This window comes from Saccopteryx leptura, chromosome 3 (genome assembly GCF_036850995.1).
Source record: "Saccopteryx leptura isolate mSacLep1 chromosome 3, mSacLep1_pri_phased_curated, whole genome shotgun sequence".
Taxonomy (NCBI): Eukaryota; Metazoa; Chordata; class Mammalia; order Chiroptera; family Emballonuridae; genus Saccopteryx; species Saccopteryx leptura.
In genome coordinates, this window is record NC_089505.1 from 65672228 (window position 1) to 65692231 (window position 20004).

The 20004-nt window shown below is 52.7% G+C and overlaps 2 protein-coding genes across 3 annotated transcripts in view; both read right to left on the reverse strand.

Annotated features, from left to right (window-relative positions):
* SLC8A2 (solute carrier family 8 member A2) overlaps positions 1-10363 on the reverse strand; it is a 29847-nt gene extending 19484 nt beyond the window's left edge. For both annotated transcript variants that reach the window (XM_066373860.1, XM_066373859.1), the window contains exons 1-2: positions 10117-10363; positions 4586-5276 (exon numbers count right to left, since the gene is read on the reverse strand). In XM_066373860.1, the coding sequence (XP_066229957.1) occupies positions 4586-5260 (675 nt within the window). In that variant the 5' untranslated portion in view covers positions 5261-5276; positions 10117-10363. The remainder of the gene's footprint in view (positions 1-4585; positions 5277-10116) is intronic.
* Positions 10364-10747: 384 nt separating this feature from the next.
* KPTN (kaptin, actin binding protein) lies at positions 10748-19705 on the reverse strand. The gene is made up of 12 exons (XM_066373862.1): positions 19439-19705; positions 18983-19065; positions 18783-18867; positions 18638-18692; positions 17560-17635; positions 17392-17465; positions 17038-17147; positions 16879-16956; positions 16077-16152; positions 15168-15303; positions 14897-15079; positions 10748-12692 (listed from the first exon to the last, which is right to left on the reverse strand). The coding sequence occupies exons 1-12, from the start codon at positions 19659-19661 to the stop codon at positions 12564-12566; spliced, it is 1308 nt and encodes a 435-aa protein (XP_066229959.1). The 5' UTR covers positions 19662-19705; the 3' UTR covers positions 10748-12563.
* Positions 19706-20004: the final 299 nt, after the last annotated feature.

The following is a 20004-nucleotide window of genomic DNA, read 5'->3' on the forward strand; positions in this document are numbered from 1 at the left end:
GTGCCAGGAACCAGATATTCTCAGCCGCCACCAAGGGAGAGCCCACCCTCCTCCCCCAGTCCCAGCCCATCAGGCAGAGCTTGGCACTTTCTGACTCCCTCTCCCTCTCCCTGATCCATTCCCCGCCCCACCCACCCAACCTGGGATACCTCCACTTCTCCAAACCCCAGCTATCACCCTGATCTGTGCTCTGCCCTCCTCCTCCCTAAACTCCCTGGATCCCCCACCCCCACCCCAACAGCACCAGTGAATACAGCCCTGCTAGATTCTCCTTCCTTAGAATTTGGCCCTTAGGGACAGGACTCTGATTCTAAAAGAAGCTTAAGTTTGGCTCCTCTCACAGCCTTGTGAAATGAGTTCCTATGTTTACATGCTGCCTCCCCAGAGGGATGAGGCCGTGCCGGGTTCAGACTCTGGGACGTCTGGAGACCAGCCTCTTGTCTATGACATGGGGACATCCCCAAGGCTGAACGAGCTATGCACCCCTGGCACGCAGCATTGACAGTTTTGACACATGGAAAATACTCAAAATGTGAAATTACCATTATCATCATCATCATTACTAGGGCTTGTTATCCTGGGCTCATTGAGGTCTGGGACTCAGTCTCCTGTGGACTGACACAGGCCTGGGCGCACACAGGTAACATTCACCAGTACATGACAGTCCACTTTATAAAGGCTCAAACGTTACCTTTCTTGTTAAAGATAAAGAAGAAAAGATTAACGAATATTTACTATTAGATGGCCCCAGAGATATCTTAAAAATGAGTCTGGTGAGGAAGATGTCTTTTCAGAGCCAATCACCACATGCCCTTGTCCCTGTTTTTACTGATGGCTCAGGGAAAAGGCAGGACTTAGAAATAGTAAAACTGCACAAAAGCCACCTTGCAGGTTTGTGAAAAGAAGCTGGATTTTCTGCACAAACTATAAAATGAACCCTTGCCTTGTGTTCAGTGAACTGGCCACTGTCTATATTGTGGGGAATTCTCTTCTAATCAGAAGACCATCTCAAACCCCTGAGGTTGGCTTTTCTCCCTGTAGGTAAATAAAAGGAGATTCTAGCAGATTCCCGTCTTCCTTCTAAGGCACTCACTGTGAAAGAACACATGGACTTGCCCGACTTGGGAGAGGAGTGAGACACACCTCGGGCATCATTGGACAGAAATGCCCCCAAGAGGGGATATCAGAAATCTAGCGGCACTTATGGGTCGCCAACATTGGGGATGGGGATACAATTCCAGCCTAGTGACATCCGAGTCATGTCCTGCCTGATTTTGGAACCTCCCACATGACATTCATGTCATGAAAACCCTGCCTATAATAACTAGAGCCAAAATACAACTCTGTCTCACATATATATGAGGCATTTTCCTGCATGGTTTAACAGACGCTGAATATGCTCATTTTTAACCTTAAGGCTAACTGCTCCTCTGCTTGAATACTTGCATGGAATGGTCTTTGATCTTTTTCTTCCTTCTAAACCCAGGCTTGTTCTTTATAAGTCGGTGCTGGCATCTGGCTCCCTTGTCATGACTTTGAATTCATGCTGAAGCATTTCCACGTGGAAATGCACACTGTCTGATGAGAGATTCCTGTCCTCGATGCCACAGTTCAGGCATTATACTGACTTGGCGAAGCCAACAACATAGGCAAGTTCAAGTTCACTCATGAGAAGAAAGCTCACCATCACTCTGTTCCTGGCTGGATGTACTAATAAGCTCTTCCATATGTACCAATTTAGTTAATCCTCACATAGCCCTCTAAAGTTAGTACTATGATGACCCCCAGACTACAGGTGGTGAAAACTGAGGCACAGAGCAGGTAAGAAACTTGCCCAACGTTCCACAGCTAAGAAGCCGCAGAGGTAGCATTTGAACCCAGGCCCCCGGCTCCAGGGTCTATGCACCAAACTCTGAGGCTATTGTTATCTCTTATTATCTTAGAATTTCACATCAGCAGAGTAAAGGGGATGTTAATTATAAAAAAGGAGCATTGATTATAAAGGGTCAAAAACCAATGGTCTAGTTCAACCCCTTCAATGGTTCAAATGTGAAAACTGAGGCCCAGAGAGGGTATGGACTTTGCCTGGGATCACACAGCACATCTGGATAAAAATCCAGAGCCAGACCGATCTTCTCACTGCCTCAGTTCACTTGCATCTAGGAGGGGCTAGTGACATCTTTATCACATCAGTTCCTGCAGTTATTTCACAAAAATGTCCCCTAATTCTGGGGTCTGTTACTCCCAAACGGACCCTCTGTGGCTACTTCTTCATCCAGAGCTGTGGCCTCTTATACTGTCTGTTCCCTACATCTGAGCCAGCTCCTTCTCTGGGAGATATCTCTCCTCTACCCACTCCTTACCTCTCCTCTCATCCATGGTGTCTGAAATTTTTTCACAGTTTTAGTGTAAATCCTCACCAAAGACCATTTTGAAAACTTAAACCAGGGCCCTAGCCAGTTGGCTAAAAGGTAGAGCGCCAGCCTGGTGTGTGGATGTCCGGGCTTTAATTCCTAGTCAGGGCACACAGGAGAAGCAGCCATCTGCTTCTCTACCCCTCCCCCTTCCTCCCTCTCTCTCTCTCTCTCTCTCTCTCTCTCTCTCTCTCTCCATCTGTAGCCAGCGCTTGATTGGTTCGAGTGCATCAGCCCCAGCTGCTGAGGATGGCTCCGTGGAGCCTCTGACTTAGACACTCATGCTCTGTTGCGAGCATGGCCCCAGATGGGCAGAGCATTAGTCCCAGATGGGGGTTGCTGGGTGGATCCCAGTTGGGGTACATGTGGGAGTCTGTCTCTCTATCTCCTCTCCTCTCAATTGGAAGAGAAGAAAAGAAAAAAAAAAAAGAAAATTGAAACCAGGAGACCATCCTCTATAATAGCGCCTGAGACACACCGCTCTGTACTTTTTGCCATGGCTGCCAGGAAACTCTGTGCCACAGTCATGGGTCGATCCCAGTAGCTGTCTCTCTCCCTCTCTCATCCCTGTCCTCTGGCGCCACTCTCTCCCCCTTTCCTCTCTCTGCCTTCTTATCCTCCAGTTCTGCCTTTATATCATCTGCAAAGAATTTTCATACCTCTACCTTCAGATCCTTCCCGAAAAGAAACTATAACTGGTGAAATCTGACAGAAATGCAGGAACAGATTACACACGTGTGTGAAGGAATCTTGGGTAGCATGTGTGTGAATTATTTAAGCAGGCCCATAAGTAAATTATGCAAATATAGGCAGCAGTCTCAGGACTGTGGGAAATAAATTAGGCAAAAGCTTTAGGACTAGACAGTATGCTAGTTAAGACACTGGACAAACAAGAGGCAAATGAGTATGTGAATGTGGGTATAAATTATGCAGCTGGGTCTCAATTTTGTCTCACTATTGGAATAAATTATGCAAAGTAGTCTTTGCTGCAGACTGGGCTTATACCTATGCTGATGTGAGTATAAATTGCAGTGAAGTGGCATAAATGATCTTAACATCAGAAATCAATTATGCCGGGCGTGGTGGCGCGCCTGTAGTCCCAGCTACTCGGGAGGCTGAGGCGGGAGGATGGCTTGAGCCCAAGAGTTCTGGGCTGTAGTGCGCTATGCCGATCGGGTGTCCGCACTAAGTTCGGCACCAATATGGTGACCTCCTGGGAGCGGGGGACCACCAGGTTGCCTAAGGAGGGGTGAACCGGCCCAGGTCGGAAACGGAGCAGGTCAAAACTCCCGTGCTGATCAGAAATCAATTATGTCTCTGGCTGGGTAGCTCAGTTGGTTAGAGCATTGTCCTGATATGCAAAGCTTGTGGGTTTGATCCCAGTCAGAGCACATACAACAATCAACCAATGAATGCATAAATAAGTGAAACAACAGATCAATGTTTCTCTAACTCTTTCTTTCTCCCCCTTCCTCTTTCTCTAAAATCAATAAAAACATAAAGGTACCAATTATGAATAATGAGTGAATGGTGCAAACCACAACTGACTATGTGGTAAATACACAGATCACACAGTTGCAGGCAAGTATCTGTGCACGTTCATGGATAAATTATGCAAATTCACTAAGTTACCCAAATCAATTAGCACTGTCAGAAAACACGAGGCTGGATTATGCAACTGCAACATGAATTGTGCAAATGGGGGATGTCTTATTGCAAAAGAAGGAATAAATAATGTAAAAGGTAAGGAGAATAGGAAAAGGTGAACATTCCTAGCCAACACCTGGCTGGATTGTACACTGCAGTGTGCATTATGCAGATCACAAGGACCTTCTTATCACATGTGGCCCCCTTGTGAGAGCTAAAAGGTGTTCCTTCTGGATGGGTAATGGCAAATGGCACCCCCCTCTGGGCAGACGAGCCCTTTCCAGGACCTGTAGCCATCCAAGACATGGCCTGGCAGCACCCACGGGACACCAGTCCCAACTTGCCCTTTCCAGCGCAAAGCACTTGTGCGGCACGTGACCTATACAGCCGTACCTGGCGGCCCTCTCAGATGTGAGCGTGCATTTTTGCAGATACATGAATGAACTATCCAAGCCCAGAGAGCCACCCCTCTGGGTTTTGTAGACACACATGCACCACGGAAGTGTCCATGGATCCTTGCTCACCTGGACCACACCTGGGGAAAAGACGGCAAGGATGAGGTAAAGCCAGACGTAGGCAAAGATGCTCCAAGATGCAGTGACAAAGAAGACTCTCAGGTGCTTGATCTTGCGGCTCTCGCCGGCCGGGATGACATAGATGCACACAGCAATGACCACAAACATGTTGAAGGCAGCGCTGCCTACGATGGTGCCTGGGCCCAGCTCGCCTGCCTGGAAGTTGTGGCCACAGACCTCAATGACAGACAGCAGGATCTCGGGTGCTGAGGAGCCCAGGGCCATGAGCGTGAGGTTGGACACCGTCTCGTTCCAGATGCGGACGGTGCCCACACTGGTCTCGCCGTTGGCCTTGGTGATAGTGATCTCCTTCTCCTTCGACGTGATGACCTCAATGGATGCCATGAAGCGGTCAGCAATGATGGACACACCCAGGAACATGTAGACCATGGCCACAAAATAAACTACTGCCCGTGCCGCCTTGTCACCCAGCGATGGGTCGTCGGGCTCCCAGACGGGCAGCAGGACCCCTGGCTGGCAGCGGTTGGAACCCTGGCAGACCTCTGTGTTGGTCTCAGTATCATTGGCAGGGAGAGGAGGCAGAGAGGGGGTTGGGGTGGCTGCCCCCGAGCATGGGGGAGTCCCCAGAAGGAGCACAAATCCCACCAAGGCCAGGGGAGCCATGGAGGGCGGCGGGGTCCTGTGGGAGAGGAGGAGGAAGTTTGGGTGAGGGGAGTACAGCCCTCCCTGACACACAAGATTCAAGGCTTGTTGGGGTGGAGACAGAGGGGGAGCTGAGGACTAACACAGAAAGGATGGAGACTGAGGGAGAAAGACACAGAAAGATGAAGACAAACACGCAGCAGATGGGAGTGTAAACTGGGAGTGGAACTACAGCTGAACATTGTGCAAACTACAACTCAGCAATTCTGCTCCCAGTTACAGTATGTACCCAAGAGAAACAGATCATGTGTCCACCAAAAGACACATACAAGAGTGTTCACAGCACCTTTATTTATGGGTAGCTGCTATCTTGAAACAACTCAGATGCCTATCAGTAGTAAAATGGAGAAATATAGTGTGGAATGGTCACACCTGGAATATTATACAGCACTGAAAAAGGAGTGGGCTACTCATACACCCAACACTACAGAATAATCTCACAGACATATAATGCATGAATGAAGCCAGGTGCGTGTGCGTATACACACACACACACACACACACACACACACACACGACTGAATAATTCAGTGGCTGAGGCAAAAGGTTGGAGGTGATTCATTAGCTGATTCTAATGGTTTCCAACTTGGCCCTCCGAGCACTCCTGCTCAGAACCAGGGCTGTGGTGGGTGCTGGGGTGTCTATCTCGGGTGGGGTTGGAGAGGAGCTGCTGGAGGATCTGTCACATCTTTCCCTGTAATGGCAGCAGATGTCTCTCTTCAGTACCTCCATCTCTGTGAGGTGTGTAATTCCTCAGCAGCTACAATACATGAACCCTGTTTTGGTTTTTTTGTCCCCTATGTGGGTGTGGGGTCTCTACTATTTCAATATTCCTCTTCCTGCTTCCGGTCCTGGGTTTGAACAGCTATTTCTGTGTCTGGTCTAGGTTTCCTTTAAAAATGCAAATCAGTTCGTCTGACCTCTGGTGGCACAGTGGATAAAGCGTCAACCTGGGAACACTGACGTTGCCGGTTCAAAACCCTGTACTTCTCTGGTCAAGGCATATATGGGAGTTGATGCTTTCTGCTCCTCCCCCCTTTCTCTCTCTAAATTGAATAAATAAAAATAAAAAATAAATTAAAAAATGCAAATCAGCTCTTCACTTCTTCCCTCTGCTCAGAACCCTCCATGGCTCCCTGCTCACCTGGAGTACCAACTCTGCGTGGCTCGTAAGACTTGGCGCAATCTGCCCTGGTTCCCTCTCATTCCGCTCCTTCCCCTTGCTCACTTGGTCCCAGCCACACTACCTTCTCACTGGTTCTCAGACATATGGGGCAATTTCTTGTCTCAGGGACTTGGCACCTGTTGTTCCTCTTTCCTCAGACTCTCTTCCCTACACATCCACTTCTCCTCCTTAAGGTCCCCACTCAGATGTTTCCTTCCCTGACCATTCTATTCAAAATGGCACCAACCCATTTTGGGGACTCCCTAGCCATCTCACAGGTGACCAAGGCTCAGAGAGGTTAAATAACTTGTCCGAGGTCCCCCAGCAACAATTCTGTGGCTCCCAGTTTTTCTCTCCAATAATGACCCTGATTTACAACTCCTTTTCCATCCCCACCCTTGCATTGCCATGGTAACCCAATAGCCCCCCAAAAAAACTGAGAGAGGAAGGAAGGGGGTCCTCTTAACCTCCACCAACCCTGACCCCTCTTCAGCCAGCAGCCTCATTTCTCCCCGCACCTTCCATTTCTGTCGGAAAAAAGTTCTGAGTCTAACCCACAGCCTGCCCCCAACATGCACCCACCTACTCACGTCCTCCTGGGTTGGGAGCTGGCTCCTCCAGGGAGGGAGGCAGAATGTTGGCAGAACCTCCCTGAGAAGGAGTGTGTGTGTGTGTGTGTGTGTGTGTGTGTGTGTGTGTGTGTGTAGGCAGGAGTGAGGGGTGATTCTTAAAGGGCCACCACACAATTAGCCCCCATCACCAAGTCCCCTAATGATATGTCTAATTAGCAGCCCCCTAATTAACAACGACTTAGGCATAATTACAAACCCACCAGGATCCAAAGCAAAGACTAATTCTCTTCTCCCTCCCCCTTCTCCAGCTGTCAGGAGGAACAAGGGCCACCTGGGAGTTCAGAATTCATCTAAACCAGGGGTCCCCAAACTTTTTACACAGGGGGCCAGTTCACTGTCCCTCAGACTGTTGGAGATCCGGACTATATAAAAAATACTATGAACAAATCCCTATGCACACTGCACATATCTTATTTTAAAGTAAAAAACCAAAACAAAACGGGAACAAATATTTAAAATAAAGAACAAGTAAATTTAAATCAACAAATTGATCAGTATTTCAATGGGAACTATGCTCCTCTCACTGACCACCAATGAAAGAGGTGCCCCTTCTGGAAGTGCGGCGGGGGCGGATAAATGGCCTCAGGGGGCCGCATGCGGCCGGCGGGGCCGTAGTTTGGGGACCCCTGATTTAAAGCATCTAACTCCCTCTCTCACGGAAGGACCTTGATCTGTGCAGTAATCCCTCTGGTCTAACAACCTGTCCCTCTGCTGTGGCCCTCTGGGAGGCCAGGGTCAGCGGGCTGTGCCTGCTCTCCTTGCCGACAGGCTACACAGAATCAATCCCTTTTCCTCAAAAACCTGGTTTCCTCTCACTGAGGCCTTAGAAGAGGAGAGAAAGCGCAAGATAAATATTTGTGAAATAAACGATCACGAGGTCTGAGCCTTGTTGCTGGGGACAGCTGGGCTCCCCCTCGCATAGACTCCTGCCTCTGCCTCTCTCTGCCCATCAGCAGCACTGAAACCTAATCTGGGTTTAGCATCCAGGGGCAAAAGGATCAGGTTAAGGCCAGGGTGGGAGCCAGGAGGGCAGATGGCCGGCACAGTCTCCAGGGGCCATCTCTCTGCGCTCTCGTGGGCCAGTGGCCAGCTGGGTCAGTGGTGAGCGCCCCAGTTCTGCCTCAAACCCTTCTGGGGACCACAGAGATCTCATATATAGAGTGGGGGTGCAAGATTAAGGGGGAAGCCCAGTGTGGCATGAGGGAGGAGTGGGACTCCTTCCCTCGTGTCCCTCGCCCTGGTGAGGGCAGTGGTGGTTCCCGTGTCTGTGGCGGAAGCAGGGGGTGCCCTTGCTCCTCAGGTGAATGTGTGGGGTTGGGTGGGGCGAGAAATGTGCAAGGCGAGGACCTGGGCTTCTAAACACACACACACTGACTGCTCAGGCTGAGCCACTCAATGTCCTGGCCTGGGGATCTCTCTCTCTCTCATACACACACACACTGCTCAGGGCTTTGATACTCCTGCTCAGGGCTTTGATACTCCGCTGATGGGTAAACTGAAGTCCAGAAGGAAAATAGCTTGGCCAAGTCACACAGCTTCAAGTCAGGGGCGGAGCAAAGGTAGAAACTCAACTGGTGGGACTCCTAACCTTTTTTTAAAAAACCCATCTGGAGCCCCACGCGGGCACCTGATGACTCACCCATCACAGCATGGGTTGCTGTGGGCTGCGGACTCAGGCTCACACCTCTCCCCTTGTCATTCACTCTTGCCCACCTTCTCTGGGGCCCTCTTCCAGGGACCTCTATACTCAGAAGGGCCTCTCAGAGCCACACAACGGGTGGTGGAGAAGCTTTTGAGATTCATCTCGTGGAGAAACAGGTCTGAGGCTGGTACCCCATGAGCAGGAAGGATGGAGGTGAGAATACAGGAGGGACCGGCCAGGCCTGACCTAGGACCTAGTGCTGTGCCTGGAGTAGGAAAGGTGCTCAGCAATTGTCAAAAGGCTGAATGAGTCGTGAATGGACAAACAACAAGAGATGTGAAAGTTAGACCGAAGGCAGGACCAGTCCATTCCATGTGAAGAGGAATGGGAGGTCAGACTGAAGAAAGGGCTGGTTTAAGCTCGCCTACAAAGGGTACAGTTTAGGCTGCAAGCACTGGCCCCAGAATGCCAGGAACAAGGAAGGGTAGGACAGGAGCTCTGCCTTCAGGAGAGGGACGGGGTGGGTGCAGGCTGCAAGGACGGGAGGGAGCTCTGCTGAAGGGAGAGGAGTTTGGGGGTCTCGCCTTCTGGGGGAGCCCACTCTGCAGGGCATACCTTTTTCCTCTAGGTCCTCTTACCAGGGGCGGGGATGAGGTGTGTGGGAGAGTAAACCGGCTACCAGGGAGAGGAAGAGAGAGGGGCAGAGACCAGACACCTAGAGACCGATGGAAAGGAGCGAGGGGAAGGGGCAGGGAAGAGAGGAAGACATGCTGACACGGGGAGAGAGGGAGAGAGACACAGGAAAGCTGAAACGATAGAAACAGAGATGGCGAGACAGGAAGGCAGAGAGAAACCAAGGACTTGTCTTATATAGACAGAGTGCTGGAAAGGCACGGACAGACCCAGGAACAGGCAGATACGGAGAGAGAGACAGGAGTGAGAGATGAGACAGGCAAACGGGCAACGGAACTCAGAGAGGCAGCCAGCCGGACTCTGCAGGGCAGACCCCTGAGAGATGTGCAGACAGGAGACCTAGACACAGGAAGCCGGGGGCGGAGGTAGAGAAAGCCAGAGGGGGGGCTTCCCCAGACTGGGTGGGCTGTTCTCGCCCCCGCCCTCCCGCCCCGGGCACCTAGGAGGTACCCATCCCCAGCCCGCCATGCTCCCTGGAATTCAGGAGGGGCTGAGGATGTTAGCTACTGGTGGCGCCCCCACCACACAGAAGGGCCCCGGTATCCCCATCTGGAATATGTAGCCCCCCACCTGCCATAAACGAGTTCAGGACAAAGCGGCTCCTGGCTCCACAAACGCCCCCCTCCACCAGCCTGGGGTAACACTGTCCTTTTCCCACGCCCCCACCTAACTGAGGGTCTCTTACCTGCGGCTTCAGCCTGGAAAAGGTCCCCCAGCACGGGGCTGGCGGTGGTGGGCGCCTCTGTCCGCCCGCCAGAGAGAGAAAGAGAGAGAGAGGGAGAGAAAGAGAGGAGCTGGAGACTGAGAGGGAGAGCTAGGGAGAGGGGAGGGAGAGGGGATTGAGGGAGGAGAAGAGGAGGGGGTAGGAACACTAGGGAGTGGGGAGCTGGCGAGTGAGGGAGGAGGAGCAGCTGGAGACGGGAGGAGGTAGAGGCGGGAAGGGGGGAGTAGAGGCAGGCGCGGGGGCAGGGGAGGCCTGGGGCGGGGACTGGGGCGGGGCGAAGCAGCCGGAGACTCCCACCCGCCCACCCGCCCACCCACGCACCCACGGGGTTCAGCACCACGGGCAGGGACAGCGGCAGAGGGCGCTCTCTGTATGTGTGTGTGGGGGTCATCCAGAGGCAGCCTCCTCGGTCCCCATCCCCAACACACATATAATCCCTGATCCATATAAGGGCCAACAACAGGCAAAAAAAAAAAAAAAAAAAAAAAAAAAAAAAAAAGCTACAAATATAGTTACAGGCTCACAGAACTGGGGGGAGGACAAGAATGTTTAGCCAGTCAGATCCAAATTCACATGCTGTGCCAGTACACATAACCTCACCCAGCCAGAACAACCACAAAGGCACTCATTAATAATAATAACAGTTGTCATTCAGATGTTCCTTACCACACGCCGGTCATTGTTATGTCTTTATAAGCACTTGACACGTTTATACAACCCTCATACCAACCCTGTGAGGAAACATTATTAGCTGTATTTTACAGATATGGAAACTGAGGCAGAGCGGTAGAGTGTGGATTCAGGTTCTACATCCTTAACCAGTACGCTATACACTGTCCTAGATCAAGGACCTGGCAAGTAGTCAGGAAGCGAACTAACTGCTAGGCCCAGGTGGGTGGCCTAGACTGCTGAAGATCAACTCATGAGGCGGGAGGTGGACACAGAGGCCCACACACTCCCTTCTCCAGGGCCTGCGCGCCTCACAGCCGCACCTCAGCACTCACCAGCCGTCCCACTCCTGCCCAGGAGGAGAGGTGGGACAGCAGACAGGCAGAGGGAGGGAGGAAACCCTCCTCACTGAGGAAATCGATCCACTCCCTTCCAATTTCCCAGTCTTGGGCCTGGATTCTAGGCGATGTGAAGGCAGGGTTGCCAAGACTTGGTTTCCCTCTTAAAAACCCATTGTGGAGAACTGGCAGCTTGGCCTTCACCGTCAGTGCAGGTGGTCAGACCAATGGGTGGACTTCCATTGTAGGACGCAGATGGCCAGAGTGACCTCTCTCTCAGGAAGCAGGAATACCACCCAACATCTGACTGGGGGAGGAAGCCCACCCTCCCCACCAGCCGAGATCCTGCTCAGGAATTACTCCCCAACCCTCTCGACCTGGATTCTATTCCTGGCCTCTGGTGGGGGAGGGTAGAATTTCTAATGTCACCCTGGCCCTCCATTGGCCCCTGTGAAGATATAGGCATCTGAATCTTTCTCCTGGTGCCACAGAAGGGGGCAGATCCTGCCGCCATGAGAGATCAGCCTGGTCTCCAACTCCTGGGTGCTCTAGGGTTTTCATTTCTGACTAACCTGTCCTTCCCAGCGTGGTATGTCCTGGGCCCTATCCCAGCATTGCCCACTGGGGATCTACCTCAATTACTTTGTGCTAGGATCTAACCTTGGCCCTTGGTACAGGGTCCAACCTCAGTATTATTTATAGGGGTCTAGCCTCAGCCCCTCTGCTGCAATGATAGCTCATCGACACAGGCACAGTGGTCCTTTCCTCAGAGGCTGTTTCCTTGTCTTCCTTTGGGGACCTCGTCTCAGACCCAGAGCTTCCCACTGGGCTCTTCCCGCAGTCCTCCCCTGCAGGTCTAACCTCAGCTGTCTCCTGGGGGCTAACCTCAGGCCTTTCCCTTACAGTCATCTTTTCCACAGTGGTTTAACGTTGGTCTTTCTGCTATGGCCCAAGCTCATTTCTTTCCTCCGAGGTCCACCCTATGCCTTCTCCTCAGTCCAGCCTCTGGGTCTAACCTTGGAACCCCTCACTCATGCCCCCTCCCTCCATTCTCCTGGGTGAGCCCAGCACCCTACCCAGGGTACCAGGCTCTCATCAAACACTTGCTGAACAAAAGAATAAAGACAACAGAACATTACTTCCTCTGGACATATAAATAATTGGTGGCTAGACAGTTCCCACCTGGAGTGGAAGGAGAGATTGGGTGAGATCACCCCATTTTCAAAGGGGGGACACAGGCACAGAGGGGGAGCATGTCAGGCAAGGTCACAGGGCACCCTAGGGCAGAGCCAGAGCAGGACTCATAGCTCCACCGCCCTGGGGGCCTGGGCGGGCATCCCCTCCTTCAAGATTCCTCCCCCTCCAGGAAGGGCTGGACGGGAGTGCCTCAGTGGTGCCTGCTCAGGAGGTGGGTGTCCCAGCAGGCCCTGGACCCACCCTGTCCCCGAGCCTTTGTGGCTGACATCTCCTCTGCTCCACTTGGTGCCGAAGCCGTGTCAGGACCAGCTGCGAGGCCTGGATCAGGCTGTGCTGTGGGAACAGAGAGCAGGAAGGGGTTGCTGAGAGAGCGGGAGGGGTGCAGGTTAGACCATGCAGGATGACCTGGAGTGAGACCATCCCAAAGGCCGGGAGCGCAGCCATGGGGGGAGTCAGAGAGCAAACCACAGCGTGTGGGGCTGGAGCGCCGCGATGGCGGGGTGAAGGTCAGACCCAGGGAAACAGCCCTCGGTGACTTTCCAGTCAGAGGAGCAAAGCCTTGGACCCGGACCCTGTACGAGTCTGAGGTTAAAACTCGCTGGAAGGGATAAGATGGAATGGATTAAAATATGAGAGACTGCCTGATCAATGTCTACCCTGTTAATGTTCACTTTCTAAATAAAATTTTAAAAAAGCCTGACCAGACAGTGGTGCAGTGGATCGAGTGTTGGACTGGGACACCAAGGACCCAGGTTCGAAACCCCAAGGTTGCTGGCTTGAGCGCTGGCTCACTAGCTTGAGCGTGGGGTTGCTGGCCTGAGCATGGGATCATAGACATGACCCCATGGTCACTGGCTTGAGCCCAAAGGTTTCTGGCTTGAGCCCAAGGTCACTGGCTTAGCTGTAGCCCCCCAGTCAAGGCACATATGAGAAAGCAATCAATGTACAACTAAGGAGCAGCAACAAAGAATTGATGCTTCTCATCTCTCTCCCTTCCTGTCTATCTGTCCCTATCTGTCCCACTCTCTGTCTCTGTCATCAAAAAAAAAAAAAAGAGAGAGAGAAAGATTGCATTACATGGGAGGGAGGTCTGACCATGGAGAGAGGCTGAGGTTAGACCACAGAGAAGACACAAAGGTGACAGCCCAGCAGAAAACGATAGGCCAACAGGACAGCAGAAGAGGCACAAATCAAAGTGGAAAAGAGAAATGCATCCCCCATGAGGGACCAAGTTAGATCCAGGTTGGTCGAGTCTGAGGCTAGACCCTAACATGTAGAAGGAATAGGTCACAGTGAAATGGCGTGAAATAGATCACAGTGTGGGACGACAGGACGGTGAGAGCGCAGCAGAAGGGAAGTCCTTCCTCCCACCGTCAAACCACAGCCTCTTCCACTGTGGTCTCACCTCAGCGCTTTCCACCGAGATGCACCCACGCCCTTTGTTAGGGTCTGACCTCAGACCCCTCCACTCAGTCTAACTTTATCTTGTTTTATTCAGGTCTAACTGCTGTCTCATCTACTGTGGTTCAGCTCAGACGTTTCCTCTGGGGTCAACCTGTATCTTTTCTCTGCAGGTCTAACCTAGGCCATTCCACTGAAGGAGAGACTGTCAGAAGAGCCCAAACAATGACTCAGAAGAGGCTGGAAGGTTAAGACTCCAGTAGGAAGAACCCAGACTAGACAACAGCACAGGAAAGGATCTTGGAATTGGATCACAGGGAACAAGTTCACCACCGTAGGGGATGGGGTCTGGGCCATGGGGAAAAGGTCAGAGGTCAGGCTAGATTACTTGGAGGTTCAAGTGCAATAGAGGGTTCCAGGTTGGACCAGGGACCACTGGAATGGCTGCATAGGAGACTGTGACATGGGTAACGGCAGCTAGGGTGCTACGGGAGGGTCAGAGATCTAAGTTCAGAGAAAGCCAGGGTGCAGGCTTGACCACAATAGAAAGTTCAAGGGTTGGAAGAGGGAAGGGTTCAAGGCTGCCTATAGCGAAAAGCTGAGACCGGCTGTTTAGGGCTGGAGGCTGCCCTGTGGGGAGGAAGGGCGGTGGGGCTCGGAGTCAGAACCTCCACAGCTGCTGCTGTTAGATCACAGCCAGAGCGGAGCTGCTCACACAGCGGGAGGGGGTGCTTGTACCCCGGGCACGTCACGCTTGTCACGGAGGCAAAGGGAAGGAAGGAGGCTAGATCATGGGGGCAGACCCAGGCCAGGCCACAGCGCAGGGACAGAGGTGGACAAAGCATGAGGAATAAAGGACAAAAGTTAAGGAGGCTGAGGGCTCTGGGGGAGACAGATACTGCATCAGACTCCCCTTCACCAGAGGGTGCTCCACCCCCAGCTGGGAGCTGTCCTCGGCCAACAGGAACCACCTACCCCCAGAGGAGCCTGCAGCCAACCCCCTGCCTGAAGGTGGGGGAATCCACCCCCCCACACACCGCACATGTGCCCTGAGAACACGCCCTCACTCAAGAAGGTGTGCAAAAACTCCATCTCAGGTTCTGCCTCCAGGGACCCGAGGCAAGGACCCCGGCTACCTGCAGGATGTGCACGCCCTTCAGGGAGACCACTGCGAGCTCACGCAGCCCATCCCCAGTCAGATCCACGTGCGCCATGGCCAGCAGCGGGCTGGGGAAACTCCTCTGCCACAGCAGGCGGAATCCACGCTCGGCCTCCAGGAGCCCAGCCTCGGGGCCGCAGTACTTGTAACAGAGCAGCTCCTGTAGCAGGTGAGTGGCTGTGGTCACACAGGGCGAGCAGGGGCAGCGGAGGGGACAGGTGAGTGTCCGGCCCTCCCTCAGGTCCTACCTGTCCGTAGGTGGCCACCAGGACTTCGGGTTGCCCATCCAAATCGACATCGGTGACCAGGCCACAGAGGACACTGTCAAACTGGTCACTGCCAGGCAGGAGAAGCTGGTCCTCAAGACCCCGGTTCAGCAGGCCCCTGAGGGTCCCCAATGCAGGGGAGGCTGAGGTTAGATCGCAGCATCCACCATCCTTAGTGCCAGACCCTGGGCCAGGCACCCACACTGCTCCACTTCGAAGGTCTGGAAACATTGTTCCTCCTGAAGCCTGGACACCCCATCTCCAATCTGGGCATCTTCACACCCACCAAGGGGAACTCAAATCCTTTCCTCAGCCTGTCCACCTGCTACTCCCCGATCTAGACCCCCACACTTACCCCTGTGGGTGGGACCGTGTCACTCCCAAATGTAAACCTACATAGTTCCCATGGGGATCTAGACACCCACACTGTCCCCATGGAGTCTGGAGAGCTTGGTCCCCAATGGGACATCCTCACTGCCCACCAGGTGTGTCTCAGCTGCTGTGTGTTGGCTCACCAGAGCTGACTGAGCAATTTCCAGAAGTTTTGCAAGCCTGCTGGCATCATGTCCATAGTTTGACATCTTCCAGGTAGGAGTATTTACACCACAGAAATAGGCAAATGCTACAAATAAGCTTTTCTCCTGCGCCAGAGGCAGTTGTTACACATTTGCCAGCATGCTTTGTCCCCCTCCTCCAGGGAGAGTACTACCCATTCCAAGTCCCCCACATACCCCCTACAAGTTCTAGACTTAGACACTTGCCCTCCCTCTCTGAGACATGGACACCGTTGGCTGCCTAGCCCTGAATAACCTCACCCATCTGCTGAGGACAAGGTTAGGCCACAGGGCAGAGGCATGAGGTCAGACGGCACCTACGGCCCAGAGCCCTCACCGGTACACCACAGCTGGCTCCAACATGCTGGCCACGAGCACACTGTATTCTTCCTGCTGTGGCCTGTCCTTGGTCTCTGGAGAAAGAACATGAATGGGGAGGCAGGTCTGAGGGGACAGCTTCTAGGCTTCTCCTCATACCTCCCTCCCTTCAGTGAGAGGGTCATAGGTTAGACCTCAGGAGAAAGACTTGAGGTTGTGTTATAGAGGGAGGGTCAAAGGTTAGACCATGAGGGAATAATTGAGGTCAGACACCAGAAGGACGAACAGTTTAGAAAATCTGAGGTTAGACTACGACAGCAGAAGAGACAAAGCTGATGACAGGAGAGTCCAAGGTTAGACCATAGTAAGAATGACAGTGGGAGGAAAAAGAATGAACACCCGCCTGGGGGACAGAAGGCAGACCAACGGAGACAGAGGTCTGGCAGAGGTCAGGCCAAGGGAGACACCAGTGAGTGACCTCGGTCAGCGGGACAGAGCGACACGCAGGGGACAGGTGAGACCCGAGTGGTGGGACAGCGTGAGTCCTGGAGAAAAGCCTGGGATTTGAGTGAAGAAGGAAGTCACTGTGTGAGGGCTGGGGGTCAGACCACCCAGGGGAAGGCAGAAGTTCAGCTCCAGGCCTCAGCTGAGACCACAGTGGTGAGGAGCTAGCAGGGAAACCCGAGGTGTGGGGGGAAGGGACACAAGCTCCAGAGCCGGGAAGAGACAGAGGGATGGGGAGCTGGATGCTTTGGGAGCAGGGTACAAATATGAGTGAGGGGTAGCCAAGCTGCAGAGTTGCCCCCATCCCCAGAGCTCACCCTCAGGGGCCGAGAGGCTGAACACGATTACTCGGGAGATGGGGCCATCCTGCAGGACTGTCCATGTCTGTAGAACCTCTGCATGGAGGACAAGGACTCAGGGCCCTGCCCCAGCCCTCAGCCCCCCACCTCCACTCAGGCCCCAGACCCTGCCATTACCTCGACTCCGCTGGTCCACATGGGCTACACGGACATAACCACTCTGACAGCCGAGAGCTGAGAGTCGCCGGGATGTGCCAGGGAGGTTGTGAATGTCAAGCCAGAGGACACTAGCAGGCAAGCGGGTGGACAGAGGGGCCAAAGGCCATCACGGGGTTCCAGTCCCATGTTCTACCCCCCCCCCCCCCCAGGAGCACAGGGCCCATCCCTGTAGCCCTGGGACCCTGCTGCTGCCTGATTTCTCTGTGGTAATCCCATCACCACCCAATTTCTCTAGGGGTCAATTCCCACCACCTGCTTTCTCTGAGGTGGCCTGCCCCAGACCCATCGGGCTGCTTTCAGGGGCTCTCCTACCTACTGGTCAGGTTCGTGAGCTCTGGGAAGAGGTTTTCCACGGGCTGTTCCTCAAACTGATGTAGCCCCTCGTTCTGGGAGAACCAAGACCCAACCCCCGGTTGGAGTCAGTGGCCAGCGCATGACAACCGCAGCAGGGCTGTGCCCACCACGACTCCCCTGCCTCACCTCCTTATAGAGATGAATTGCTGGGTCATTCCCGCTCAGGAGAAACACGGTCTCCAGTTGATCTCCGACCTGGACCCTGAAAGAAGAGAAATCTAGGATCTCAGTGCGGCACAAACTCAGTGTGGTGGAGTCTGTGTGTAATACCCTCTTGCAAAAACCTTTGCCTGCAAGGAAAGAACCCTAATATTCTTGAATCCAGCCACTGGATCCAAAGCTAGAATCTCAGATGCAGAATGGTATAGTAAGTTAGTATGCTAGAACCTTCCATTTCAATCACCTTCATCTGCTAGAATCTTCATTCAAGATGTGGGTCAGCAATGGAACAGAGTTCTAGAATGGGTCACAGAATCCCAGACACTATTGAGAACTACAGAGTCCCAGTTTCACCAAAGATATTCAGACTTTAATGGTAGAACATCCAAGTCCTAGAATCCAGAATGTTGGTTTCTAGTAGACCAAAGGTTGGCATACTATAATCCCATAGCCCAAATCCAACCCACCACCTGTTTTTATAAATAAAGTTTTATCGAAACACAGCCATGCCCATTCATTTACATAGTCAAATGGCTGCCTTCTTGTTACAATGGCAGACGGGTAGTTATGACAGAGATTGTCTGGCATTCAAAAGCCTAATGTTTACCATCTGGGCCTTTACAGATCATTGGTGTTCTAGGATGGAATCTAGAGCTCTAGAATGGAATTCTCAAACTTCAAGGTTCTAGATGGTCTGTATTTTAGCTCCTTGAAATATGACAATGTTTTATCATTTATCAAGGGCTTTATCATGACAGGACCTCAGAATTATCAAACCGTAGAACCTTCAGCTCTTGGAATCTCAGGGCTAGCTTGGGTGCTCAATTAACTCTGATTATCTAGTTTGGGGAATAACAAAATGATAGCTCTTCAGCCATGTCTGATCCATAGATACCTTAAACACAAGACACTCAAAAAAACTAAAACTAGAATCAGATTGTCTGTGGGCAGGTTTGTGGTCTCATTTGTGCCAGTCCCTCCCCTCCCCCACTGACGCACACACTTCCTATTGTGTCCCTCTGTATCACATCTATGGCTTACTTACTCTGCGTGGCATAGCTGAAAAGGAGTGAACCGGAGCTCCAGGTTCAGGCAGCTCTCTGTAGGGAGCACAGGCAGATGGGCACAGGAGACTGGACAGGTTCCCCTCCCACCCTCTCCAACCCTCCTTCACTCTATACCACACTTACGAGCAATGGAGTCAAGGTTGTACTCAGAGCCTGGCTCGTAGTCACAGTAAATGTTAAGGAAGGGGCTGCCTTTGTCCCCTGAATCCTGGAGGGAGGAAACGGGCCTCAGGGGAGAGTAGAGGCAGGATTGATTTGTATCAGTGGGATGCACCCTGTATGTAAGGAGGAGGGAATAGGTAGGGGGAGAGGGCTCTGGGTACCTTGATGAATGTGATCCCCACAACCAGGCCCCGCTTTGGGGGCGACTTGTTGAAGGTGTCGATGGAGACAATCTCGGCATCCACTGAGAGGGGATAGGTCAAAGTTCGAGGTTCAGTTAGACTTCTGACCACAATACCCTCTAGTCCCAGTGATCCCTGACCTTCTAGGACTCAGTAACCATTAACCATTGCAATTATCATGACCTCTGGATCCCAACGAGTCCTAATCATCATCACCATGGTAGGAGGAATCCTGAATCCTAACCACTTCCAGGTCCGTATTATCCCTGTTCTTCTGACCCCAAAACCCCTTGATTATTAGCTTTGACCCCTTTCAATCACTGTGGTCCCATTTTCCCATCATGGTGATCGGGTTCAGACAGAGCCTCAGAAGTCTTCTCAACACACCCTCCCGGCTGCTCCCTCCTCCCCTCCCGGCCCCATAGCGCCACGCACCGGGTATGTAATTAAATTGCAGCTCCTTGGCCACCGGCCGGATTTTCTGTCGGAGGTCTTGGTAGCGGAAGCCCAGCACCTTGCCTTTAAGGGTAGCGGCCAGCAGCTCTCCGCGCCCGCCCGCGCCTCCCGCCAGCCCGTACACGTTGCTCTGCGACGAGAAGCGCGTGAAGCTATCTTCGCGCAGCGGGCAAGATTCCGCGGCCACGGCCACTTCTCCCATCACGGACCTGACCCACTCACCCCGCAGCCACTGCCGCTGCCCGCCCTACCCAACCCTACCCCACCCTCCGCTTCTGAAGCGACCTGGCCCTCCGGGTGCCCGCTCGTCGCGCAGATTGACGACGCACGGGTTGCCTTCGCTGCCCTTTACCAAGATGGCCGCAGACTGGGCTAGCCGGGCTTCCTATGCGATTTTGTCCCAACGCGCCTGCGCGCTGGGTGGATGGTAGTATGTATACATATAACCACCATAAAGCTTAAGGTGTCAGGAACTGTTCTAAGCGCTTTCCATCAATCAATTTATTTAAACCTCACAAACAGTCTGAGGTAGTTAATGTGTTTTT